The sequence below is a fragment of the Aricia agestis genome, chromosome 12 (genome assembly GCF_905147365.1).
Source record: "Aricia agestis chromosome 12, ilAriAges1.1, whole genome shotgun sequence".
NCBI classification, from domain to species: Eukaryota; Metazoa; Arthropoda; class Insecta; order Lepidoptera; family Lycaenidae; genus Aricia; species Aricia agestis.
Genome location: NC_056417.1, coordinates 7,271,674 through 7,299,314, shown reverse-complemented (window position 1 = coordinate 7,299,314; position 27,641 = coordinate 7,271,674). Strand labels below are relative to the sequence as shown.

General features: G+C 36.6%; 1 protein-coding gene across 4 annotated transcripts in view; it reads right to left on the bottom strand.

Moving 5' to 3' along the window:
• Positions 1-379: 379 nt before the first annotated feature.
• The window catches only part of LOC121732188 (brain-specific angiogenesis inhibitor 1-associated protein 2), a 247,961-nt gene continuing 220,699 nt past the window's right edge, over positions 380-27,641 (bottom strand). For 2 of the 4 annotated variants that reach the window (XM_042121982.1, XM_042121983.1), the window contains 13 exons: positions 20,875-20,950; positions 15,500-15,592; positions 13,780-13,841; positions 12,724-12,795; positions 12,153-12,290; positions 10,796-10,861; positions 10,187-10,378; positions 5,631-5,844; positions 4,027-4,282; positions 3,670-3,808; positions 3,080-3,292; positions 2,829-2,998; positions 380-2,717 (listed from right to left, as the gene is read on the bottom strand). In XM_042121982.1, the coding sequence (XP_041977916.1) occupies positions 944-2,717; positions 2,829-2,998; positions 3,080-3,292; positions 3,670-3,808; positions 4,027-4,282; positions 5,631-5,844; positions 10,187-10,378; positions 10,796-10,861; positions 12,153-12,290; positions 12,724-12,795; positions 13,780-13,841; positions 15,500-15,592; positions 20,875-20,950 (3,465 nt within the window). In that variant the 3' untranslated portion in view covers positions 380-943. The remainder of the gene's footprint in view (positions 2,718-2,828; positions 2,999-3,079; positions 3,293-3,669; positions 3,809-4,026; positions 4,283-5,630; positions 5,845-10,186; positions 10,379-10,795; positions 10,862-12,152; positions 12,291-12,723; positions 12,796-13,779; positions 13,842-15,499; positions 15,593-20,874; positions 20,951-27,641) is intronic. The other 2 variants (XM_042121984.1, XM_042121985.1) reach the window with 2 other exon arrangements.

Below are 27,641 nucleotides of genomic sequence, written 5' to 3'. Positions count from 1 at the left end.
ATTATATTAGTAGGTACTAAAACCCTTTAGATTTTTATTTTACCAGAACTGTAATATAACTTATCTGTAAAGCTATCTGATTCAGACATCCGGTGATCCTTAATATCTGTTGCATATGGAACTGTTGGGTTTACATAATCTACATCTCATTCGTCAGTAGAATTGATCACCCTTCAAAGATCTGTGAAGCTTGAATGCCCTTTGCTATTGTATTGTACGAAATGCCCTATTTTCAACTTGTGTACAAATGTTTAAACCATAGGCGAAATTCGAACTTAAAAGTCTTTTCATTGAGTTAGACAAGTCTATTTTTTTATGCCGATTTAGTTACTTACTTAAAATGTATGGGTTCCTACAGGGTATACAAATAAAACAACCATTATAAAAATGTGATATATTTTTTTCTTAAACTATGAATAACTGTACAAAATACACGATGCTTCTAATGTACATATAAATATATATTTAACAAAATAAACATAATAATAATAATTACGGTAATAATTCATTCAATGGCAGGTGACGACCGATCATTTGTTAGGGCCTTTCTCAGTTTCACTGTGGCGAATTGTTGGGGCCTGTGCAAAAACATATTAGTTACTGACAACCCTAATTTATCAGGTTATTTATATTACGTTGTAATTTCATAAAGGGACGAAAATTCCAATATCCCCATGTTTATACATGTTATTATTAACTCGTTATTATTAACGAGTTAAACATTTGTACAATTTCTAAATATCACGATAAAGACTTGTTATGACAGTTAAAAAACAAAAATATAAAAGTATTCTAAGATTTAAGAGTATTTTGTTAGTACACTAAATGGTATATAAGTACTTCAGTACATAACAAAACAACGTATAAACTATGAAGTAAAGATACAAAGCGTCTAATCTACATTAGCACTTACGACGAAGAAGATAAAACAAAAAGTAAATGACTATTTATACATAGACGTTTCCCTACCCCATAAGTCGTACCACGGTCCAAAAGTGTGACCGTCTTCGGGCGCCTCGTTGCTGTCCACGGGTTTTTTGAGCAATTTAGTCCGAGGGAGCAATTGAGGTCTCTGCTGCTTCAAGGCTTCATTGAATTTCTGATCATCCGATTCACTGTAAGGCGCCTCACTTCGACGATCCATTATACGCCTCGCTTCGAGCCGAGCTTCTTCCTGCCTCATTTTTGACTTTTCGGCCTTCTTCGAATCGGTTTCATAATCGTATCGCGAAGCTCGTCGCTCCTGATCGCTGAAATAGGATATGTTTGACTCGTAGTATCTCTCCTCCCTCCTACCGTTGTATGGCAAACTACTGTCATCGTAGCTTCTATTCAATCTATTTCTGTTTTTAACATCTCTGCTATTAGTATTTGAAAAGTCTTTTCTCGTATTACGTCTGTCCAGTGAGTAATCAATTCTTGGCTCGGTGGCGTGGTATGGACGCTTTTGGCTTCTAGCTTCTACTTGGGGTGTTTCTTTTTTATGGCCATTAAATTGCTCTTTACGAGCTTTGTCCTCGCTCGATCGCTTCTTATATTTTAAGGTTCCGCTGTCGTTACCGTTGTAATTATCACCGTTATGAATTTCATTATTGTTCATCTCAATCGGGTTACCGTAACGGTCAGTTGGCTGTTCATTATCTTTATACTTGAGAGTTTCAGATGATGCAGAGAAAGTTTTGATTTCCTTCGAGCTGTCTTTAAATGTTTTGAACTCCATGGTTTTGGGTGGAGATGGCTTCTTTGACCGGTCCGATGCTAATGTTGCCCTAATATGCGGCCGTATTGGAGTAACCTCTATTTCTTCAAACTCGGGCATATACGCGTTTTCCTTTGAAGCTTTTATTTCATTTTCCATCGAATTAGTCTGTCGTCGACGATTTATTTCTTGTTGCTTTTTAGAAGTCATGTGGTCATCAACAATTATACAATCGTAAGGGTCCGTGCTTGAAGCCACGGAATTATTATCATCTGAGTTGCTATCATTATCGTATCTTTGTAATATTTCTCTGCGCTTTACAGTTTTCATAACAAATCCTTCACCGTTTTCGTCATTATAAAAGCTATTTTCGAAATTGGTCTTTATCGTGCTCGTGTTAGTCAAATCAGAGTGTCGGGATTCAACATTACGAGGAACAAATCCCTCTTGCTTCTCTTCTACAACCGATTTTTCTGAAGTACTCTTTTGTTTCATTGCGGGTGTTTGAATTTGGTTGGTTTTGTTCATCTTTTCTTTATCTTGACGATCGTTGTACTCAATGGATCCCATGCTTCGGGCCTGTCTCATTCCGTTGTTGACTTTTATATCTTTACGATCAATGGTTTCCTGTGGTCTAGAAGGAATAGCATTTTCAGCTGGTGCAAGTTTTTCGTTGCTGATAACTTTTTTAGGGTCCGGTACTTCCGGGGCAGGCCGCAATTCTTTTTTCAGCTTAACGAATAACTTTTTCTTAAATTCGGGGACAGTGTCAACTATATCGCGATGCTGCCATAAGCACATCCCCTCCATTATTTCTTCCGAAGTAGTACGTCCAAATTTCCAGAATGATTTGGTCCTTTTAACTCTTTGAGAATCGTTATCCATCATGTTACGGAGGAGTAACTGTTGATCATCAGTCAAGTATCCATTGTTAGAACTGTTGAGTCTCGTTCCTCGCCTCAAGCTTTGAGTTTTTAATAAATACGCTTTGTTGTCGGTGTTACGTTGAGATGTCTTACTATAAAATAAAGGAAAACAAAAAAATGAACATAGCGCAACTACAAATAAAAATTCAAGCAACCAAATAAAAAAAACAAAGCTTGTCTACTTTTAATGAATGATTAAATACCTGATCGGTACACGATGACGATGCGCTTCTTCATCACTATAATCAACGTCAGGTTGCGGTGGAGGCTCATTAGAAAATCCAGAATCATTAGAGCTGTGTAATGATACGTTTCCAACTGCGCCCACCGCTGAGACTACAGTTTTTGTGGGACCAGCTTTATTTTGTGCCATCTAAAAAGAGCAAATAAATTCAAATGAGTTTTATTCGGAAGGAATGAACTATTTCATTCCGTTTAATATGCTTGTCTATACCTGTGATCTCAAAGGTAAAGTTTGGGGTCCAAAGCTTCGGGTCTCGATGACGGCGTGAGTTGTGAAATTGGCGGCCGAGGTCGAATTCTTGACGCCGGTGGGTGCGGCGCTCGGCGTGGAATGGAATGTGGCGCTGGCAGACGAGCTTAGTGCGTTAGGAGATGGAGCTGGCAGTTGAGGCGGTAGTCCAGGGGCGTTAGCTGACAGCCGACCCTGTAGAAGAAAAAAGTTTAAAATACATGTTATAATAATCAGCTAACAGTGTCACTTTTAGTCAAGTTAGCTTCATAATTGAAGACGTCAATGGTAGAATACAATAACTAACAGTAAAAAAAAAAAAACGTTTTTTTTGCACAAATGGAGGCTTTAGGGCCGGGAAAATGATTAAAAAAAGTGCATTTTATGTATAACGAGATATATTAGCCAGGTGATGAAGTAGATAAGTTACAAGGTTTGCTTAAATTATAAGGGAAAAAATAAGTAAATGTCCGTATGTTACAAAATGTTAGTTATCGTGTTCTCGTGTATCTAGTATCTGTTTTCAATAATTATTATTATTGATCTTATGTCTTTAAACAATATAGTTTTACCTTGGCGACGTGATGAGCAGTGACTGTGTCGCCGAACATGCGCGGTGGATGGTGGTGCGAGGAAGCGTGTGCGACCGGCGCTGGCGGCGGCGTCTCGCTCGGTGTCTGCACGATGCTCCAACGCGCCGGGGAATTCCCTCTGACATTTGAATTTTTAACACGTCATTTGAGCGCAAGTGAAAAGTTATAACTGAGAAACCGGGCATAAATGTCTTTGGAAGCTTAGAATTTGTGAATTCGGTCTACCATTATATTTTTAAGCTGACGAAATGCACAAGACTGATAACACAAACTGAAAAGATGACAAGTTTTCACTTTGGGCGAACACATGAACTTGTATTCAATAACGCAACTTACCCAGACTCATCATTAACGATCGGTTCGGTGTACGCCAGCGGGAACCATCCGGAGCTGTGAGTGCGGAGGTTCTCCCCGTACTGCCAGCCCTTGGTGCGGTCTCCCAGCAGCACCAGCATGTCTCCCTGCTGGAAACTCAGCTGGTTGTCTCCAGCTGCAGCGTAGGCGTAGAGCGCTCGGGCCAGAGGCGGGTCTCGCGAAGTGCAGGTTGGTGGAGCGAGAGATGTCGGACGGGTCTTCGTGCGGATGTCGGTGTCTGAGGAATGGTGTTAAATGTTAAGCCTACTTAAACTTTGGGAATTTGATTTCGAAAAAAGTAACTGCTCCAGCGCTGTTACTTTTACAACTCTACAGTAGGGACAACACAACATAAAGTATTATCATTTATCACTTTGTTTTGTAATACCCTGTACAAAAACGAGGGGGATAGAACCATTTTACTGGGAATTATAATCTGTATAATGTATGATATCAAAATTTTGGATGATAGATATTTTTCACTGTGTTGACATGACACTGACCTGCAGCTCTCTGAATTCGACAAATAATTAAGCCTATCATAACATCCCATAAAAATATAGGTGGGACATGAGAAATTGACTGTACTTTTAGGACGGCTAAAATTATGTAAAATTATTTATAACCTACATTTTTGTGTCCCAAATGAATTGAAAATTAAGCTGTTATTTCGCAATAAACCTATCTTTTAAATGGTTCAAACATAAAAAGTAACGATATTGTTTTATATTAAATTGGTTACGTTGTAATAGCCTGATCCACGGAGGAGTAATTTACTAAGTCAATATTATCCTGTATTATGCTCGGCGGTAGTGCTCTGTATTCATTAGGCTTAACAGTTAACACTATCCATTTCGAATGTAGATATAAAGTCGTTCCGTCTCTGTCAATGTGCTGGGAGTACCCTAATTCTATAGTGGTTTTCCTCGGTCTTAGAGACTATAGAGGAGAAATATCCATTCTTAAAGGTAATGATCTTGAGTAGTTAATGTGATTATAAGAAATTTCTGTGCATTATACTTGTTAAAGGTTCATCTGTTTTGATTGAAAGATTGACCGGTTATATGGTTTTTGGTTAAGGTCTCAGAAACAGCGTAATAAGCTTATGAAGTTGCATTTGGCAGTATATTTTTGGGACAAGGATGTCCACATCCTTATTTTTTTGTTAATTAATCTTTTGGAACATTAATCACTTCCATGTTACAAAATTAAACAACTTATTTTAACGTGCAAACATAATTTAATAATAAACTGAGTACTGCAAGTACACTTTTGCATTGTGTCTACCATTTTAAAAATTCACCTTGATTATTCGAAGTGATTTACAGACTCCCAACCCACCTGCTTAACACCTCAATCGTGGGTATCGCAGACAATAGATTTTCAATTGTTATGCGGCAGCCGCCTGCCGCTTGGGGATTGATGGGTTAATTAAAAACAATCCTAGCTATAGAAGTGAAAACGACTACTCTCCCTCCGTCCTACAAATTTTCAATGATGTCACATGTCCTGACGTAACATAAACATTTTTAACATCCCCGAAAGTGCGCAACGCCGCTCTAGAACGATTCCCTTCAAAGACTCACCATCATCATGCAGCGTAGCCTGGAGGTTCAGGTCAGACTTGGCTCTGGACAGCCCATGGGACGGGGAACCCAGGTCCCCGATGGAGCGGACGTCCAGGCAGGAGGCGTCCACTGAGCGAGTCTTGCGCAGCGCCGAGCCGACTGAAGCGCGATCATCATCGTCACCGATACGCGGGCTCGCGTACACGTCCTCGTCCGCCCAGAATGACACTTGCTGTGGAATGGAGTGGGAATTAGAAATATAAAGGTATTAGAAAAGTTATAAGATATCTTGACAGTGTCTCATTCTGATGGTGTAACTTAAGGAGCTTTAAAAGAGACTTTAATAATATACTGGGGGGTAACAAACAACACAATTAAAACGATTGAATGGACACCGATGGACCATATTCGAACCGATCACATGTACACTTGTACAGTGTACACCAAGACGGAGGATCAATTGTCCTCCAGTCACCACCAAAACCTGAGACACGTAGTGACTCCTTGGAATCCTACGAGGCAGGGAAGCCAGTGTCGCCAAGCTGGTCTAAATTGGCGCCGATTAGATGTTTCCCACATAAAAATTATGTTTTAAATAATCTTCTTTATATATAAAATTCTCGTGTCACAATGTTAGGCCGCGTACACCTCCGAAACGGCTTTACTGATTTTAACCAAATTTTATATGCATATTCAGTGGGTCTGAGAATCAGCTACTGGGTACTTTTTATATTGATAAGTGCATATGTTGAATAAAATATGATAGTAAATTATTACAACTCGAGACTGAGGGCGACCATTGTTTGTGCGACGGGATAGCGATGGACGTTGCCATGGTGACATACTTATTTAGTCACTTCAATAAAATAATACGGGCGAAATACTTTATATGGCAAAGAAACGTTTGCCGGGACAGCTAGTAAGGTTATAATACTTCAGAGCTTAGAGTGTGTTGCATGTGCCCCTTAAACAGAGTTCACTGTGGAAGTAGCAGTGCTGTAAGACTATTTTACTTTTGTATGGGAAAGTTCATGACGCTCGGGCGCTGGCCCATACAAATCATTAAAAAAAACTTTTAGCACTGCTACCTTCACAGTGAACTCTAATTTATGATTAAGGGACACATAATATACACCCTAAAGTATCATCACTTTGTTTTGTTTCACCTTGTATATTATACTAATAGTAGCTTAAACTTAAGAACGCTCAAATTAAGATATTATCTTTCTACCTGTGATTATTCTGCAAATAAATGATTTGATTTGAAGAAATTGTCGTTGAGTGGCTTGAAATTTCAATTATGTGTCGCATTTTTTACGTATCGCCTAGTCATTGCTTTTACTAATCTTGAGTATAAGAAAAAGATATACAATTAAAATCTAATTGGTGCTAATTGTATGTACGATTGTAAGATGTTAGCCTATTGTTAAGTCTGGGAACTGCAACAGTTTTGTTAAACTGATCTTTACATTCATTATGTTAATCGTTTGCATTATCATGGAAATGTTTTACATCACTTTATCTTGTTTCCCTTTCAGATCATCTCGTTGTAAGTTTTTCTTTCATTTTCATTTTTCTACTATTTTAATGACTGAACTGCTAACACAACATAATATGATTTAGCAAATTAGATAGGTAAGTACCTATTATATGATATCGGTGTAAAAATACACATTTTTAAACCAATCTCTTCAAATTTCAAATGAACCAAAATATATGATATGATTAAGCTATGATGGATAACTGTGCAATTTAAGCGAAAATTTTCTAATTATTTACGACATCACATTAGAAATTTAAAAAATAACAGTATTTCTCAACTATTTAATGGATGTTGACATATAAACCTTCCTCTTCAATCACTCTATCTATTAAAAAAAATTGCATCAAAATCCGTTGCGTAGTTTTAAATATTTAAGCAAACAAAGGGACATAGATTTTAGTGATTATTGATGCTGGTAAGTACTCCATGTTGCCCCACGCTAAACGAAAAAACCGATTACGAAGGTGGAGAAACATAAGGGACCGTTCTCTACATTCTGAATTCAGATGACTTTTTATGTTCACGAAATAACATTCGAACTAAGTACATAATTTCACGAAAGTACTATAGCCTGCTTATTATGTTTATCATCTAAATGAGAATGTCTCGTGTACGACTAATGAGGTTTATGTATCAAAGGACTAGTTTGTGTTCTTTTATCATGTGTCTTTAAGCTCGTTTAGTCAAAGGCTAGAAGATAATTTGAAAGATAATATTATGTCTGAAGACTTAATACAGAATTTTATAATTAGATAGCGAAGTTTAGAAACGTTAAACAGTTATTTCAAAGATAATTTTTATACTGCGGAACCAATTTAGAAGGTATGGAGATGCTTTAAGAGTCGGGAAAGACGTATTAGGATGATTTTTATACCGAAAAATGCACAGTGATAAACTAATTTCGGTGCTACTAATACGGTAATTATTTAGGGACATAATCTTATATATAGAATTCTCGTGTCACAATGTTAGTCACCGTTCTCCTTCGAAACGGCTTTACTGATTTTAACCAAATTTTATATGCATATTCAGTGGGTCTGAGAATCGGCTACTGGGTACTTTTAATATTGATAAGTGCATTTGTTGAATAAATAATAGTAAATTATTACAAGTCGAGACTGACGGTGACCATTGTTTGTGCGACGGGATAGCGATGGACGTTGCCATGGTAACATGCTTATTTAGTAACTTCAATAGTATATGGGCGAAATTGTAGAGCGAAATCACAGAAATAAATCAAGATAGAACGGCGACGCGCGTGCGTTGCTATTGCTAAGGAATCGATCGTGTAAATTTTTGCTTTGCATTTAGTTAGATCAAATAACTTACCCGTGGAAAGAAATACCTCCTTTTGACCGATTCACTTTCGTACTTCTATTTTTACAATGAGGCATTTTTGCACAACCGCTCCGGTGTAATCAAGTCGAGACGTGCGAGCTGACTAAATGAACGTTCAACAAATCTTGCTCACTTGTGCAAGATTGAAACACGCGTACTCCATCCGCTTAGCCGTTCTATCTAGATTTATTTCTGTGGGCGAAATACTTTATATGGCAAAGAAACGTTTGCCGGGACAGCTAGTAATTTAATAAAGTTCGCTCTATCCCTATCACAAAGCATTTGAAGAAGATTTGGTTGTGAATCTGTGATTGGTTTCGATTCCAATTTGCAACGGAGTGATGGGTACTGGACAGTGCAATCACTGGAGGCTTTCTACTACTGGAACAGTACGCATTTACATTTGGTATTCTAAAATCTACATTTTGATACAATTTTTTATTATACTAGATGGTGCAATTCATATTATTTTCCTCCTCATCTAAACCTTTCCTGGACTTTCACGAATATTTCAAGCCTAAAATTAGCCAAATTTGTTTAGCCGCTCTCGAGTGTAAGCGATACTAACAAAATTAAAAATTATTTTTTATTTATATGTAAGATTTAAATAAATAAAAAACATCTAATACTTTACAAACTCTGATAAGTATGAAAATCAATTTCCGATGGTTACGCTAATAATATTCTTCATTAAGTATTAAAAAAAAAGTCAAAATAAAATTGTGAAAAAATAAGTAAGTAAATGGATTTGGTTTTATTGCTTTCACGTTACTTAACGGATTTGGTCCCGAAAAAGGTTGGTTTCCTCAGGATACGTAGGATATTGTTTTACGCGGATAGTGTCGCCGTGAGCGTCAAAAGGATCGAAATAGTTTTCATCGCAAAGCTGCGTAATATCTATTATCGAAAGTTATAAAGTTTGTGAAGATGTATAAAAGGATCAATAGAAATGATGGATGGATGTTTGCTACTTTCGCACAACTCTGCTGAGTGGATTTCAATGAAATTTTGTGAAGAATCAGTTTAGATCTGGATTAATACAGGCCTAGAAAGATCTCCTAATATTTAATAACATTTGCTTACATTTAATATGCTATTGATTGTACCGTAAGTTCCTGGTGGAAATTCATTCTTAACATTAATAAAACACTAACACAATAAAATACGTGGGAGAGCCATGCTTCGGCACGAATGGGCCGGCTCGACCGGATAAATACTACGTTCTCACAGAAAACCGACGTGAAACAGCGCTTGCGCTGTGTTTCGCCGAGTGAGTGAGTTTACCGGAGGCCCAATCCCCTAACCCCTACCCTATTCCCTTCCCTACCCTAAACTATTCCCTTCCCTTCCCTTCCCTACCCTCCCCTATTACCCTATTCCCTCTTAAAAGGCCGGCAACGCACCTGCAGCTCTTCTGATGCTGCGAGTGTCCATGGGCGTCGGAAGTTGCTTTCCATCAGGTGACCCGTTTGCTCGTTTGCAAAAAAAAAAAAAAAACTATCTTGTTATACTATTTCCACTATAATATTTAGCATTAAGTAGTTATAGTAATATGTAATATAATTTGGATTAATTAATGAAACCCTATAGGCCTATACTGTTGTACTATTTCCACGTTCTTATTCTATGATTTCCACTATAACATTATTTAGTATTCAAAAATATTTTTTACTTATGTTAAACATCTGCTTACCCTCATCCTGCTAACGAACATGGCTTCCACGTTGGATGGCAGGAACTCGCGGGTGCGAGAGACCTCCAGCCACTCATCAAGTCCAGCGTTGTAGGCGGCGCTGCCAGCGGCGTGGTAAGCCAGCCAGTGCTTGGCCAGCGAGCACTGACGTTCGAGAACGAAACCGTAGCGACGGCGCTCCTGTGTCATGGCCTGATGAAAAAAAAAAGCAAATTGCATTTAAATTAAAAACATTTATGACGAGTGCTTTATGGTGGAAAATTTGAAATTTAGAATAAAAAAACCATAAGATTCAAATTAAGAACATTAGACAGCCAGTGCTTCGTAAGTTTAAAAAAATATATGTGGTCTGTCAAAAAAGAGAAGAAATTAAAAAGTGGCAAACATCATAGAGTGGCATCCCTTTTTTCTTAGATTGATTTGAAAGGGATGACACTACGATGTTGCCACTTTTTAATTTCTTCACTTTTTTGACTTTAGTTTTAAAATGGAACTCTACTCAAATTCCTGACTCAACTTACATTGCATGTTCTACGGGTAATTTTCCGTAAAATAAGTAGAATATTAAACTTTATTATACTATATTAAAATAAATATTCGTATACTCACATTCTTCAAGCTTTGTTCACAAAATGCGTCCAGTTTGGTTTTCTCCTCCTCCAAGATTTGCATATTCTGCAAAGACAAATGGAATTCCTTAAAGTTCTTACCAACTTGTATCGTTTGTATGTCAACTATCAAAACGAAATGCCACAAGAGATAAGCAAAAACTTTAACTATTTTTCAACGAGAATTTCATTCTTTACTCTTTCGTAGAGCAAAACGTTATTTAAGTATTTACTTTTATTGTAAAAATAACCTAACTCGTGTCGAAGTTAAACCCTTTTCTAAAATCAAGAAAAAAGATGAAGAATAATTTATTTTAGTTATTGTACAAACAGCCATTATTACATAATAGCAAGAAGATTAGCAAAGAGGATTTTTGGAGTAAAATAAATTTGCGGAGACCTTCCAAAAAGTTTCGTAAGGCTCATGAAAATAATTAGAAGGCTTAGGGCCTGTCCACAATATGTTCACGTTACGATGTCGTCAACGTGGAACGGTGCGGTAACGTGGCACGGTACGTTGTCGTGACGTGAAAATTTACGTCAACGTACAACGTAAAAATACACGTCACGATGTAGCAACATTGTACGTCACCATGCCTTGTAAAGCTGCTACATTCTTCACTACTTATCCAGATATGGACCGCACAATACGTATTCTGCTTCAGCTATTGTTAAGAAGACGGAGAGAGAGATTTAAGAAAAAAAAGATGTAAAATGTTGCTACATCGTGACGTGCATTTTCACGTTACGTTGACGTAAATTTTCACGTCACGTCAACGTACCGTGCTACGTTGATGACGTCGTGACGTGGAGATCTGGACAGGCCGTTAATTAATTATAATTAAATATTAATTCTTCCTCGTATTTATCCTCTTAATATTTGAGATAGGTAATGAAATTATTCAATTAGATTTTTTATTAAACCTACTTTATTGTATTAAGTACTTGAGCTTTGTTTTGAAGAGTTTTTACAATAGTTACGTAGGGTTAACTTTGAATATTGTTTGACATACTTACTGTAAAATTTATGTACTCAAAAATATTTAATATTATTATGATTAAAGTTAAGGTATTAATACTGTAATTGTTATAATATACAATAGTATTTTTGATATTATTTTAATGGGTCGAAGTCGAAATTTTGTCGTTCAGATAATTATTTAAAGCACGTTAAAATGACGAAATAATCAGAAGTTTATCGAATAGTAATGCAGTAATGCTACAATAATTGAAGAGTCGTTAATTATTGATTACTTACTTAACTTTAATTTGTATTAAACTTTAAATTCAATATTTATTAATCAATAACGTTTCTGAGTTTGACCGTAACTGTAAGTAACATAATAGAAGCATCCTACCTTCATTTCTTTATCCATGGCCGAGCCAACTTTGGTGACGTTAGTCTTCTTCTTCCTCTGTTTCTTGATGGTGGCGGCCGCCTTGCTGTAGCTCTCTGACCGCAGCTTGTGCTGCTGCAGAAATCTCTTCTGTTCCGACTACAAAAAAGAAGTAGATGAGCTTACTGTACTAAAAGTGCCGAGCCTAGACTTGAGGCACATAATATTTATTTATCTCAAGGTGTACCATAATTGTGATATTGACAATGTTAGACATAGACTAAAAGGCACTTTGGTGTGCTTACGCCGCCATATTGTAGATTTTTAAGATTTAGCTGTTTCACGTTCAAGCTTCTCAATGTGCAGTGTCCAAAAAGTAACGCAGGCGTCATTTTTCGGGAACTTGCACACAAGTTTAAAAAGTTAACGCGCCTAATCATCAGACTTCTGTCTAAGTTTTTAAATTAAGTAACCAGTAAAGTATATTATAATATACTTCCGTGCCTGCACGTCATAAGTTTCAGAAATTTTAATAGCCATAAAATCGTAAGTAGTAAACGACTTTCTCATAAAAGCGTATAACTTTACAAACCTGTACAACTTTGGTGTCTTTCTCCAAATTCGTCTCCAGCGGTACCAACAAATCCACATAGAACGCCTTGAGCTGCGACAAACAAATAAATTACCAAGGCAGGAATAAAAAAGTTTTTACGACAATATTTTATGTGAAACTATGAAATGACATTGTTGGTGTTGCAACTACGGATGATGTATATGAATAGAATACTAAAATCTAAATTTGTTTTACAAAAACACTATAAAAGTAAAAGAAAAGGTAAAGAGATGTTATAATATTGTTTCTCTTCCTCTTCAATTTTGTGTAGTTGTATGTTTTAGAAATAATGCTAAGTCTGCTGATACAATAGCTTAGAATGGTCTTTATGCCTAACTCGCCTAGGTTGCCTAGGTTGTAACTTTGTAATATTATAAGTATGTACACAAATTCATACATGATAAAAGTTGAGTTATATCAAATTAATACATTGAAATAACTTCCAAATCTATATAAAACTCAAAGGTGACTGACTGACATGGTGATCTATCAACGTACAGCCCAAACCACTGCACCGATCGGGCTGAAATTTGGGATGCAGGTAGATGATATTATGACGTAGGCATCCGCTAAGAAAGGATTTTGATCAATTCCACCTCCAAGAGGTTAAAATAGGGGATGAAAGTTTGTATTTAATAATACTTCTTCACGCGAGCGAAGCCGCGGACAAAAGCTCGTCTTATAATAAGTTCATTTTAATACTATCTAGACATTATATTTATCAGAACATTATGATACAAATGAGATATTATTATTAAAAATATGGCCAGACAAAGAAAAAAGCTTAAACAATATAAGATCAAGACAATGCAATCCAATCATTATGATTATTATTCTGTGTCTATAATATAGATGCTTTCATTATATTATTATGAAAGCATAATATACTTTCTTACTACGAAACAATAGACAACATACAATACTCATCGACAATATTTAACGGTAATTAATAATATTAAAGAACTTCACAATTCTTTCTTCAACATAAATGAATGGATGGAAATGAACGAACAAATTGAATGGTATGAAACTTACAATATTCATCTGTTGGTCCTGAATCTCTCGGTACACCTCGACGACTTTCATTAGCGCTGTTCCTGCAATTGTTATTGTCACTTTCAATGACTTTAACCCTCTGCCACTGACGTGACGTCTGACAGACACCAGGATACCTATGAGTAGTTGCTACGTTGCCAATTCGCGCCGTATAGTTTTGTCTCTCTCTGTACCTTCCTGCGTGGACGCAAGCCGCCCGCCAGTGCAGTGTAGGCAGCTGCAACGCGTGTATGTGTGGAGCTAGAGCTGTTTGGTGTCTACCAGACGTAAGGTCAGTAATAAATGATGGATCTGGCAGACGTAACGTCAGTAATATCGCTATAATTTCATATAATAATTTCATATAATCGCTATAATTTCAGTGTCGTAAATACGTCTGGTCAGTAAATTAATGATTGAACTTTTAGCGCAGCTACATTTATTATCATAATTATATTATTGCTTTTAGATGGCAAGCAACTCTCAAAGTATAGACCTGCAAGGAAGGGAAAGGCTCCTGAAAACGTCAACATTTTGAATGACCAGCAAATTCTGCAGTGGATAGATGAAGATCAGGATTTTGCTCGAGAATTAGTACTCCCTGCACTAAAACAAAGAGTTTATAATGAAAGATTACCTAGAGAATTGAGAATGACTTTACGTCGTGTACTAGGCAATGATTTACCTCCTCCACCCCCCAGGGAGCCTGAATCATCATCAACAAGGAAGTTATGTCGAGTTCGCCCAAGCAAATTGAAAATAAAACAAGATTTGCCTGTTGTGCTTGCGCAAAACCTATTTGTCTGCAATGTTCCGTACAAATTTGTGAAGACATAATAGAGAAGTTTAAGGCTGATTAAAAAAAAAACTACTCTAAGGATTTCTTTTTTATTGCTTTTTTTGGTTAATTTTATGTTTAAAGAAGACTGATTTAAGTTAAAAGTGTTGATTTTATACTACGTTTTATTTTAAATAATATTTTAAAGGAGGCTGTGACAAATGTTCCTGTTATTACTATGATAATAAAGATTTAATATTTTCGTAATTACGTGTTTCATTAAACATAATTAATATTAAAATGAGTTTTTATATAATACTATACATATTATATCTAAACAACTTAATTAAAAAAGTTAACCATAAATTTTTTTATTGATAATCAAAGTTTACGTCTGACAGACTACTCCTCAGTAGAATATTTACAAGAACGCCACCTCAGTGGCAGAGGGTTAAATAATTAAAATCTTCCGGTATTTGTGGCTATGATGTTTTGTCACTTATTCCAATATTTTTCTAATATTTTAGTTTTATTGTTTCCATCTTTTTATGTTGAAACTGGATTTGCCAGAATGGATAATTTCAATACATTATCATAACATTTTGATAGGCTAAGAAGATAAGCCTGCGACATTTTTCTTCGATTTTTTTTATCGCTTTTGTATTGCTCGCTGATCTGATTGACTCGATGATTTACTTACGGCCGTCCCCAATATTTGATCTATCTCTGGTTTTGCCCTACTAGAGATAGAATAGCTCACAATTGACATATAATATATGTATCTAATTCTAATGTAAGCTATTCCTATCTCTAGTAGGGCCAAACCAGAGATAGATCAAATATTGGGAACTGCCGTAAGCGTACCTAATTGTTACCCTATTTTACTTTGTCGTCTTGTATAAAAGAAAAATTGCCAATGTCTTTGCTCTCAACTAAACTTACCAATATCGGCGCATCCTCCCCAAGTCCCCTGCTGGGCTTGTCGTCCCAGTTTGCCCACGGCATCCACATATAGACGTGAGGCGGCGGCCGCACCTGAGGGAAGAAACATTGTTGTTAACTTAAAACATAGAGTTCTGTCGTTAGCAGTTATCCTATTATTAACAATTTAATACCTTATGTTTTTGTGTAATTTTTTTTTAAATTAGGGGCAAACGAGCAAACGAGTCACCTGATGGAAAGCAATTACCGTCGTCCATGGACACTCTCAACTCAAATACCAATAATAAGATTTTCTAAACCTTACAATATTATTGTAGTGCCAATAATAATCGGGTGTTATGGCTCTCCGTCGTTCTTCGTATTTAAAAAGATATGAATGACATTTTACTAAACTAGGGCTTTAGAACTTAAATTGATTTATTTATTACATGGTTCACTAAAGAATTTATAAAATGAAACTAAAGAAAATTATCACTAAATTACTAACTACACTAACTATCTTATTGTATTAACAATAAATAATAAATTCTAGCACAGAAGTAACTGTAGTAACTAGTCTCATTGGTTAGGTAATAACGCTCAGAATTTCCTGCTTAAATACGCTTATACAGACGTATTTCCTACCTCAAAACATTTTGAGGCTATAAAAAGGCTTTTAGCTCTAGCGTAGAGTCTCTGAGTAAATGAAATCTATTGTACGGGGCACGGGCTAAAACAGAACGCTGAACGACCAGTTGAGAGTGTACTAAAATTTATTCCCGGTGTTTATTTTCTAGGTATTTTCTTGTATAAAAAATCCCACCAAAAACATTTTCATGTAAAAATGTTGCCAAGCCAACCTAAAAAATAAACACCAATAATTAGGAAAACCTATGAATAGTAGTTCCTAGTGAAGACAGAACTTAGTAATACCACTGTACGGCAATATTAACCCCAAAATTATTATCAAGGTCTTCATACAGCTGATTGAGTGTGGTAGTGACTCTAGATAAATCCCTTAAAATTATTATCAGAATATCGACTATTGCGAAATTGCGAATATCGACTATTTAATGTTACTATTCGATAACAAAATTATTTTGGTGAGCAAAATATACACATTTATATCATCGCAGAATTCTAATTAAACCTTCAAAGATATGAATAGCTGTTTAAATTCCGGTGTATTGTGCGAATAATTAAGCTATAAAGCTTATCAAATAACCATTATAAATTATATTTAATTGAACTTTACTATTGGTTGGGTGAATTATGGTCGAAAATTAGGTCAACGTGAAAAAATAAGCCGAACTGAAGCGGGCTCCCGCCACGAGCCATAATACACTCAATTTGTGTACGAACAAACGTAATTTGGACGCTGTTAAGCATTCGTGTACTAACCCACATAAAACTTACGTATTGAGTTATGAATGCAGTTATGTGCTATAAATGATTTAGAACAAGACTGCATTCAAAATGTATCAACAAAAAAAATTGTGGGTTAGGACACTAATGCTTAACAGCGACCATTTATTTATAATGAGCGAGTCAAATGCAATAAATTTGGAGATTCTATAAAAGAAGGCACGAGCCGCTTATGCTTTTATTTGTTATTTGATATGTATTGCTCTTCATACTATGTTATGTAGTAAGTGTACAAGATGTTGCCTGCATTTTGTATGCACAGAATTTTAATATAAGTAATACATTTTCAAGACAAACTTTAAAGTTGTTACCCCTGTTTTACCCCTTATTGGGCTGATTTTCGGAAAATCAAAGTTTGTACCTACAAAATTTAATGTGTCTATTATTGAGATTTCGAGATTAACCATTCACTGAAATAATTTTCTTTTTATATTGAAAAACTTGTATGTGATGTAGCCCTATGAAACCGTTAATTGTCAGTTATATTGAGGTGCGGTTCATTTGTTCTTATTGTTCACTAAGTAGCGCATAACAGAGAAAGTATGGCTGGTGCTAAAATTCACCACAGATGATCTACTGACGGCATATTGAGCCTCATTTGGCGAGTGCGAGTTTTTGCGAGAGCCGAGAAGTTAGCTACGATTTAAGTTTAACAATTTAAGAATAGGGAATATTATGCAAAAGTCAACCCCTAATTAAATATAGATTAAAAAAAATATATGCAAAAGTCGGAGCAGAGGGCGCTACTAGAACATTCAGTAACTAATCCGGCCAAAATCCGACATGTTACACGTACGTCATATCAGAATATTTTTATAAAAGTTGTCAAACGTCGAACAAACCTTTTGTTTATTGTTTATACTGGTGCTGCATCTATAGTGTTAAACATTGCAGTAAAATACCTATTGGTTAATAATTATAACTATTTTTTTACTTGTATTTTACAATTCTCTATTTTTAAATTCCGTTTATAATTTTTATATTTCTAGTTTACTACGTTATTACGTTAATACTTTTACATTTCTAGTTTTTGCCAAAATTACAATATAATTTTTGAATCAAATACTTTATTGTTTGCCGCTGCGTACTAGAGAAGTATTTTTAAACCCTTACCCCTGTGAAAACGAGGTTCAGTTTTAAAAACTAAGTTTTCAGTAACGTATAAACTGAAAGTTTCTAATTAACAGAGTGAAAAATGGAAGTCAAAGCTAGACCAAACCTTTATTTACCTTCAGTCTCTAAAAGTTCGTTGCCTCCAATTAAAAGGTCCAAACTTTTGAATTCAATTTTTACGAAGAGGCCGTTTTTGATACGATAAATCTGTACATACCTACATAATTGCAGTGTGCATATAATTGTCTACATCTATATTCTATTCTATGTATCTACATCCATATATTCGAAAAATATTGCTTGCAACTTTGTTGCGGCGAAATTTGTATATCATACGGAAACGCGCGTTTTGTTTTGGGCTGGATTTATATGCGTCCACAAGATCGCGCGTTTTGGTCGCTACACCGTGAAGTTACAACCAATTTAAATAGCGGAGCGGCCGCGCTGTCATTTACTTACAATAATTGCTTATGAGTTATGATAGTGATCTCGTGGTGTAGCCACCAAACCGCGCGTTCGGACTTCGGGTGGACGTATATCGAGCCTTAATAAAGTGTTTGTAATCAGTACTTGAATAAAATTTGTTATAACTTCATAGCCGCTCCTAAAAATTTGGCACGGTACTATGAAAGTCTGATTCAGCGATTGAAATACAACGAGTCTAGCGAGAAAAATCAAAATTACATTATTTTTATGCTCAGTGATTTTGACTTTTCAATTTACTGTTATACGGATTGTGCCTTTTTCCCCGGGTCCCAGATTTAGGATTTGTCATGACGTGGGTCCTACTCCTCTGTAGCCCTTCCAAGATAGTAGTAGGAGTAGGACACACATGACACATCCTAAATCTAGGCAACTCCTACTAATTTTTTAACGCAAAGTATGTCTTTCCGATAGCCTGTCCTCCTGTCCGCTTATTTGTTACTTCTTCACCACTTCATGCTAAAACGGCTGAACCGATTTAGATGAAATTTGGTATAGATATACTTTAACAGACAGGAGGGACCACAGATAAAGATCAAGATAGATACCGCATGTGTACTTCGCGTGCCATATCGCGTTCCGAAATGACGAGCAATGCTCGTCTTTCGAAATTCTGTTCTTTACTCTGCTATCGGAATCGGTCCTCAATAGGAATTTTAAAAATTCGAATAGAAACGTTGGACTAGAACTCACCGTCACAGTAGGTAGGAAAAAAGTGGCACGCTCGTTTTCATACAAATGGAGGGACATGCGGTATCTATCCTATGTCTGTGAGAGGGACATAGGATAGTTTTTGGTGTGCTTGTACGACTTTCGTCCAATAAACGTATTTTGGCGCACCGCGCCACTGGGGCCATACCACGAAACCGTTTTGAGACTCAAACAATCGTACGAGAATGCCGCGTCCTACTGTAACAAACGTGAAATGACGTTGTTAGAGCAGGACGCGGCATTCTCATTCGATTGTTTGAGTCTCGAAACCGTTTTGTGGTACGGGCCCTGAGTTGTGATCGTCATCTACTTACTACATTAAAGTATTAAGGGCCTGTATGATCACTTCCTGATGCCGAATAGGCTATCTACCACTTAACTTGACAGATGAACTCAATGTAGTATAAAGAATCTGTCATGTTAAGTGGTCAGCCTATCAGGTACTTATCAGGAAGTGGTGAAACAGGCCCTTAGTGTTTTATTTCGATAAAAAATTGAGCTTATTACTATCCGTGACCCTACCCCAACATTCAGGATATAGGTACAAGTTAGAAGCCGGCTACATGAAATTGCAGCAGACGACGACGTGTCGTCGCAACACTACTGGTTTCTATGTATTTCTATGAAAGTGTCACTAGCTTCGTGTCGCTAGGATATTACATAGAAATACAAACGTCGTCTGTGGTTGCTTCATGTCATCCGCTGCTAACCGGCACCGCGCCTGCATTAAAGGTATCTCTCAGGTTCAATGATTGCATTTAGCAACAGTCGCTAAATCGTGGCGGTGTTTATGGCGTCTACTGCCAGATAAGCCAGGCAGACAATTTGGCACACGCCCCGTCCCAGTTTCGCAGCCAAACAAGCACACAACTCTGAGGTTTTGCATATAGATGCACCCATTTGGCTCTATGTATATAAATTAATTGTTTACGACCGAATGAGCGCAAGTCTCGCAAGATTATGATGTCACAGGATAGATGTCAGATGGGGTAAACGCTAATCGTTAAACAAGCTTCCCTTTCCCGTTCTCTTTCATAAATACGGGGGTCGGGGAACGAGTGAGAAAATGTAAACCACGGTTACTTCTAACCTTATACCTAGACTGTGAATCGGCTAAACTAGATTTAAGGTAATCGTAGATTAAATTTGACTTTGAAATGGATTTGATTGAAATATTATTACGCTTTATGCTGCTATGCTTATCTACTATTAGAATACCGTATAATGTTATATGACTTAAAATTTAAGACTTTAAGGGCCTGTTTAACCACTTTCTGACAAAGTACCGAATAGGCTATTCACAGCCTTCACAGATTCTCCATACTTCATCTGTCAAGTTAAGTGGTGGATAGCCTTATCAGGAAGTGGTGAAACAGGCCCTTAGTATAGATAATCTGTCAAAAAAGTGGTGAATAGCCTATTCGGCACTTTATCAGAAAGTGGTAAAACAGGCCCTTAGTCTCCTGCCTTTTGATATTATGGTTTATTAATTTAAACGAGCTTTTCGTAGGTAAATAAATATTAAAATTAACTTAAATCAAATCCACATTCAATTTCAATATTGCTATTTTGAAATACTCTGTTTATCTACTTGCCCTGTTGCCTTATTAGTTATTACATAAAAGCGATGACAACTAAGAATTATAATAATATAATGAACTTACCATGTAGAGCTTTCAGATAGGCCTTGCCGGCCGTGATCATCTGCCGCGCGCCAGGATTGAACTTGTCCAGGATATTCTGTAACAAATAACAATATTTTAATTTGATAATATTCCTTATTTATTTATCTGTACTTAACAAATAATTGTTTTTGTTAATGCGATGCTTTTGCAGTCAATTAGACTGCTAAGTGCTAGATGATCGTTCTTTCAAAATTGCATACCCCTATTTTCAACCCCTTTGGAATCAAATATCTATTTACGTAGGCAAGTCCGCAGCAAAAAGATTGTCTATTACAATAATATTATTAATTACACAATTAAGACGCAAGGTGAGGTTTTAACCTACTCAATAATATTTATTGTATTCCACGCCTTAGAGCCTTCTTGTAACCTTGCATAGTTATGTAGGCAACTTTTTCTAAGATGAAAGTACAATCGCTTATCATTTATTATACTACAAACATGCTTACAATTTAAATAGTCAACTGGTATTCTAGTTATACGAAGTTTAGCCTCAATAAACCTTGAGCTTAATACATTTTTTGTAGCTTAAATTACTATTTAGGGATGTAATTACGGTAATCAAGTTCTAGTAGTTTGACTGTACCTACATAGTACAAGATATAATTTACAGTATCTAAATATTATACCGTCCGAATCGGATGCACACACACATTAGCGTAGTTTCAGAAAACTTAAGGGCGCAACACTGTTACATGGATTATCACGTCATAAGCACGTAAAAGCCTACACTTTGGTAGCCCAAAGTGGATGACTATTTATCATGTTTACCACCATGATAGCGAAATTTCTACTACATACAAAATTGAAGTTGATGGATTGGATGGATTTTTTTTATGAAATAAGTGGGTAAACGAGCAAATGGGTCACCTGATGGAAAGCAATTTCCGTCGCCCATGGACACTCGCAGCATCAGAAGAGCTGCAGATGCTTTGCCGGCCTTTAAAGAGGGAATAGGGTAATAGGGGAGGGTAGGGATGGGAAGGGAAGGGAATAGGGGAGGGTAGGGAAAGGAATAGGGTAGGGCATTGGGTCTCCGGTAAACTCACTCACTCGGCGAAACACAGTGCAAGCGCTTATTCACGCCGGTTTTCAGTGAGAACGTGGTATTTCTCCGGTCGAGCCGGCTCAGTCGTGCTGAAGCATGGCTCTCCTACGTCTGATATATAAAATTAAAAAAGAAACGCCTCCGTGATCTAGTGGTATAGAGCGCGGCTCTTGACTCGGAGGTCGTGGGTTCGATTCCCACATTGGAAATATGTTATTTCCAAGTTTGGTTAGGACAATGCAGGCTTATCACCTGACAAGTAAGAGGATCCATGCGTCGGATGGGCATGTAAAAAGTCGGTCATGCGCCTGATCTCTCATCAGTCGTGTCGGTCGTCCGCCCCACTGGGTTATGAGAGTACAGGAATAGAGAGTGCTCTTGTGTACTGCTCACACACTTGGGCACCATAAAATTACTCCTGCGTAGCTGGCCTGGTTTCAATGAAACCGGCCACTGTCACCGAAACCGGTGTGGGAGCTATTATTATTATAAAAAATTATAAAGTACGAATAATATTATGGGGCATTAACCCTTTTTTATCGTAAGTCCAACATACCAACCAAACCAAACCAACGCGGTGAAACCACTTAAAATTTACCTCTACATAATTTCAAGGACATGTCTGTTAGTCTACTGTAAAATATATTGTGGTTTTCGTGTCAATTCGTGTCAAAGGAAATGCGGTTAGACCGTAAAGAGTCGGAATGTGGCCTTTCAAGGATGCTGCGGCTGGCCCCGATAGGCGCGCCGACCACATTCCTAAATATTGCTTGGAGCTCTTCAGATATCATGTGTCGAATCCAAGATGATATGACATCGTTTTGAACAATAGCATTTTTATGTGCAGTAATTTAAGACCTCAGAAATCGGATTTTGCTCGTTATCATAACGACGAAATACGCTTAAGTCTATCAAAAAACATTATAATTGCAATTTATATAACCTAAAATAAAATATATTATGTAAATACTAAATAGTAAATAAGAAAAAAAAATATTTAATTGACTTGTAAAAAATTTGCACGCCAACCAAAGGCAAAATAAGAAAGCTTATTCACCTGAATACCTACGTTATTTTAGCGTTATTCGCTAAAATAAGGTACAAAATTATTTCTATATAAAAAAGCTTAGGTACAGATTTTCCTTTACCTAAAACATTTGTAAGCTGGATACAACGTTACCTAACAATCCTAAATGTTTGTGGCGCTTCTTGGAGCTCAAAGAAAACTCTAAAGACAGAGTCTTTGAGTAATTTAATTAAATGACTACCGCATGTTTACATTCTTTGAGCTATTGTGTTCAAAGAAACCACCGTAATAGTACAGGCTGTGTTTTTCAGAACGGCTAAAAGCATTCCTCGAAAGCGTTCTACTTACATGTGTTTACTCTAATCCTGCGTTTTACGGTACGCCCGCAATATGCCGGGCTGCAATGGGCGCAAAAGTTCGCTCACACCGCTTGAATACAATTTATGTGAATCATCGCACGATTGCGTGCGGCTGTGCGGCTGATTACTTATTATATTTTGTCCTTCGATGCCACCCCGTTCCGGTGCTTCAACTATAACACGTTGTATCACTTAATAGCAACTCCATTTTAGCAGTCTGCAGTACACGGTGCTCAAAATCTGTCAATGCACTGCCCTCCGCACCAAAACGCTGCGGCCCATCATATTGTGTGCGAACCTTAAAACGTATAGCTGTCTTTGTGTATTTAAATTTTAGTGTTGCTATTTACATTTTGTTCACCTGTCGACGCTAAAAGGTTTCAGTATTTTAACGGTAGATACGCGTGACATTTAGAAAACGATGGGACTTTGCCGTGAGGGTAATTGAAGGAAAGATAACATTTAAATGTCAATAGACAGCATCTTTTTCTGTTTCATATCTACTGAGATAATAAGAAAAGTATTTTTAAGCCTAAAATAAGTGGACCGTTTCTGCCAACCTTTTAGTATTTATTCTACTACTCACAAACTTGTGAATCTTTATCTTATATTTTATCCTAAAAATTTTTTCTTACCTAATTGATGTTGAAACTTATATTTTATAAAATAACCAACTACGTATCAAGATAATTGTATTTTTTCATATGTTCGCGTATCTTAGATAAAATCTTAAATTAATTTTAACTAATTCTTATCACACTTGAAAACGTAAGTGGATGAAGGCTTTATGGCGGGGAAAACGATTTGAAATCAGAAATATGTGCATAAATAATATACCTATTAGCCATATGATGAAGAAAGCAAATTACGAGGTTTGTTTCATTTCTAAATGTATACAAATTTAGTTATGCATCTACGCGTCACGTTGCGCGGTCTGAACCGACCCTCAGGGTTATTTATTCACTTCATCAGTTCATCCGTTTATGTCTTCAATTGTGCTCGCATATCTTTACGCCAATGTATGCTATTTTGTATACTTATTGATTTCAAACCTTTTAATGTTCATTCTCACTCCGTAAAACCCCATATAGCTCAGTATACATAATGTACTATAATATCTAATAAAACTGCGCGGTAATTTAATAAAAGTATCAATTTACTTTTATGTTATACCTTACTTAAAGTACCATAGTTACAGCAGATCAAAATTGGTCAAGCCTTAATATCGGTATGTTAAGCTACGTTCACACTTAGCGACTCCTTCAATTGTACCATCGAATAAATTGATTTATAGGCAGATGGCAGACCTGCGTCATTTGGTCAAGTTATGTCAATACAGTGTCTGTCGTGATCTGTCGACTGGGTTTGATATAACACTACCAAATTACGTAGGCCCGTCATTGACTTCTCTGATAGTACAACTGAATAGATAGTGATTATGATTTACGACACGTCATAAATTTTGGTTTCCGTAAATTGTAAAATACAAATGATACTTTATATTTTATGGATTCCAGACTGCCTTTTCGGTGGTCAGCTTGAATACTGGTATTGACCACTGGCATAATTTTATTTATTGCTACGGTAGATGTGAAAAATATTTGTACATTGACCTTTCAGACGCCGCCTTCAGAACAATGCACATTTTTTCCATACGATATAGCTACACAGGGATGATTTTAAAAAAGGCAACATAGACGAATTTCGAAACAATATTCTTTATGAATTTTCTTAACTTTCATAAAATACCTTGTCAAGTTTAAATTTTCTTTTTTAATTTATTCGATTTTATCTACACACATACCTACACAAATAAAACACAATATTGCGTACATTTTTTCCACTATAATTTATATATATTTCATTACGTAATTAATGACTATAGTGAAAAATTTGAATTTCCACCAAGAACCGACAGTACAATCAATTTCATATTATTTTATCTGCTATTATTCTTTATTTTTATCTGCAGTATCCAAGTGCGTACTCTAAGAATGACAGTGCTACCGAATTCCTGCTCAATATCGACTTTATAGGGACATTACAAAAACGCCATGTATTATCCCTTTTGCCCTTCGGGGGCACGGCGGGGCACGTGCTAATGTCTTTTACGACGTCATGCCTCACAATACCTACCGGCAGACGTGATATTAAACATCCCCTTGATACGCGTGTGATAGAGGCTTTATGTTTATTTACTGAAAATCTACAACCGAATACACACTTAAACAGCCTGCTTTTTGGAAGTCGGTTAAAAAATCTAAGACGTTGGATGCACAGTATAATTACATCTTTAGTAGATCTTTGTACAAGACAGAATTGCCTGCACGTATACATACAATTATGTGATTTTTTTTAGAAGGTGCTGCTCAGACTGACGCGCGCAAAATGAGAACCAGCGAAACATTTTGTCGTGATTAAAAAAACCTTGCTATTTAGTTGTCTATATAAACGATCACCTGATATATTAACGAAAGATTCTCTTCTTTGAAAAAGTTACTGATATCTATTAGTTTAGTGTTACCTACTCCCCCATAAGGAACTCTCTTTTTTCTCTCCCTTAAGAGGATACACCAAGGGCTAGAGAAATGAAAAAAAAGTACGTGTAATATCTATAGCTGTCTCCCTTATCTCAAGCTTATACCGCAGAACGCGATAGAGACAACTGCATAAAATCCAGAAAATCAACGATTCGTTGTCCCCTGATTCCTTCTCCAAAACTTAACCGATTTAAGTATTTTTTTCATTAAAGATTAAAGAATGGCTTGAGCTGTGTTCCTATGTTTTATTTTTTTGTATAATCTAGCCAAATCTGTTTTCTGGATGTTTGAACACAGCGGAAAATCTGGCTATTTTTTTGGGTTTTTGAATGTTCATATCTTATTTAATAATTAAATTATGAAAAAAAAGAAAACATAGGGACATTGTATTAGTGGCCGTAGATATTCAGGAAAAAAATTATAACTCTACTAGCATTATCCAGGGAGGAAACAGGGGACAACGTTTGTATGGAAAGAAGGGCAGTGTGGACTCCTCTTAATGCTAAATTCAATTTCCACATGTCAGTCATGAATGGAAAATACTTTCTATACAGTTCCCGTGCAACTAAGCTAAAGCTAGCTTAGCGAAGTTTGACTTTTGACTTTCACGCCAGGCTTCAACCATATTAATTCAACCATATAATATTTAAAACAGTATTTTAACCCTGCCGTGTCCTTAAAATCAAATTATTTAAACACAGATATGAGTTTAACGCGCATGCGACGCATCACGTGATTTTTTATTACTTTACTCTCTTTATTATAAAATTTATGTAAAATGCTTACGTGTGCGTGTGTTTCACGCGGTCTATTATATAGTTGGTCTACTGTGTTTAAGTTATGCTATGTCTCAACTGACAAACACATAATATTTAAAGCGAAGCTTATTTTATACGGAGTTTAAAAGTAATCTCGAACTCGACACTATGTTAAAGTTCGCATTATAAACTCAGGGTCAGTTCACATTATAAAAGCGAAAGTGTGTCTGTCTGTCTGTCTGTCTGTTACCTCTTCACGCCCAATCCTCAGAACCGATTTTGCAAACAATTGGAGATACTCTGAGTCCCGGTAAGGACATACATAAGGTACTTTTACCATACCCAGCAAAATCGGTTCAGTGGCTTGAGCGTAAAGAGCTGACATATAGTCAGATACACTTCCGTATTTGTAATATTAGTATAAATCTATGGCCTGCTTTTGCCACGTTTCGTTTCGTTCCTCCTCAAAAGTCATCTTAGCATTAGGACGAAAAGTACTAAGATGACCTAAAGCCCGCTTCTTTACATGGGAGAGACATACTTCGGCACGAATGGGCCAGCTCGACCGGAGAAATACCACGTTCTCGCAGAAAACCGGCGTGAAACAGCGCTTGTACTGTGTTACGCCGAGTGAGTGAGTTTACCGGAGGCCCAATCCCCTATCCTATTCCCTTCCCTACCCTTCCCCATTCCCTTCCCTTCTCTTCCCTACCCTCCGCTATTACCCTATTCCCTCTTAAAAGGCCGGCAACGCACTTGAGCTCTTCTGATGCTGCGAGTGTCCATGGGCGACGGAAGTTGCTTTCCATCAGGTGACCCGTTTGCTCGTTTGCCCCCTTATTTCATTAAAAAAAAGCCCGCTTTGACTTTAGGTTATCTTAGTACCTTGCGTTCTCGGCTCCTGAAACCGTCTCTCAAAATCTAGGTTGTCACCTGCTTACTTCATTTTTATAGTAGGTGGTAGTAGTGTGTGATAGTAGCGATACAAAAAAGGTTTCTAATGGGTTACTCTAC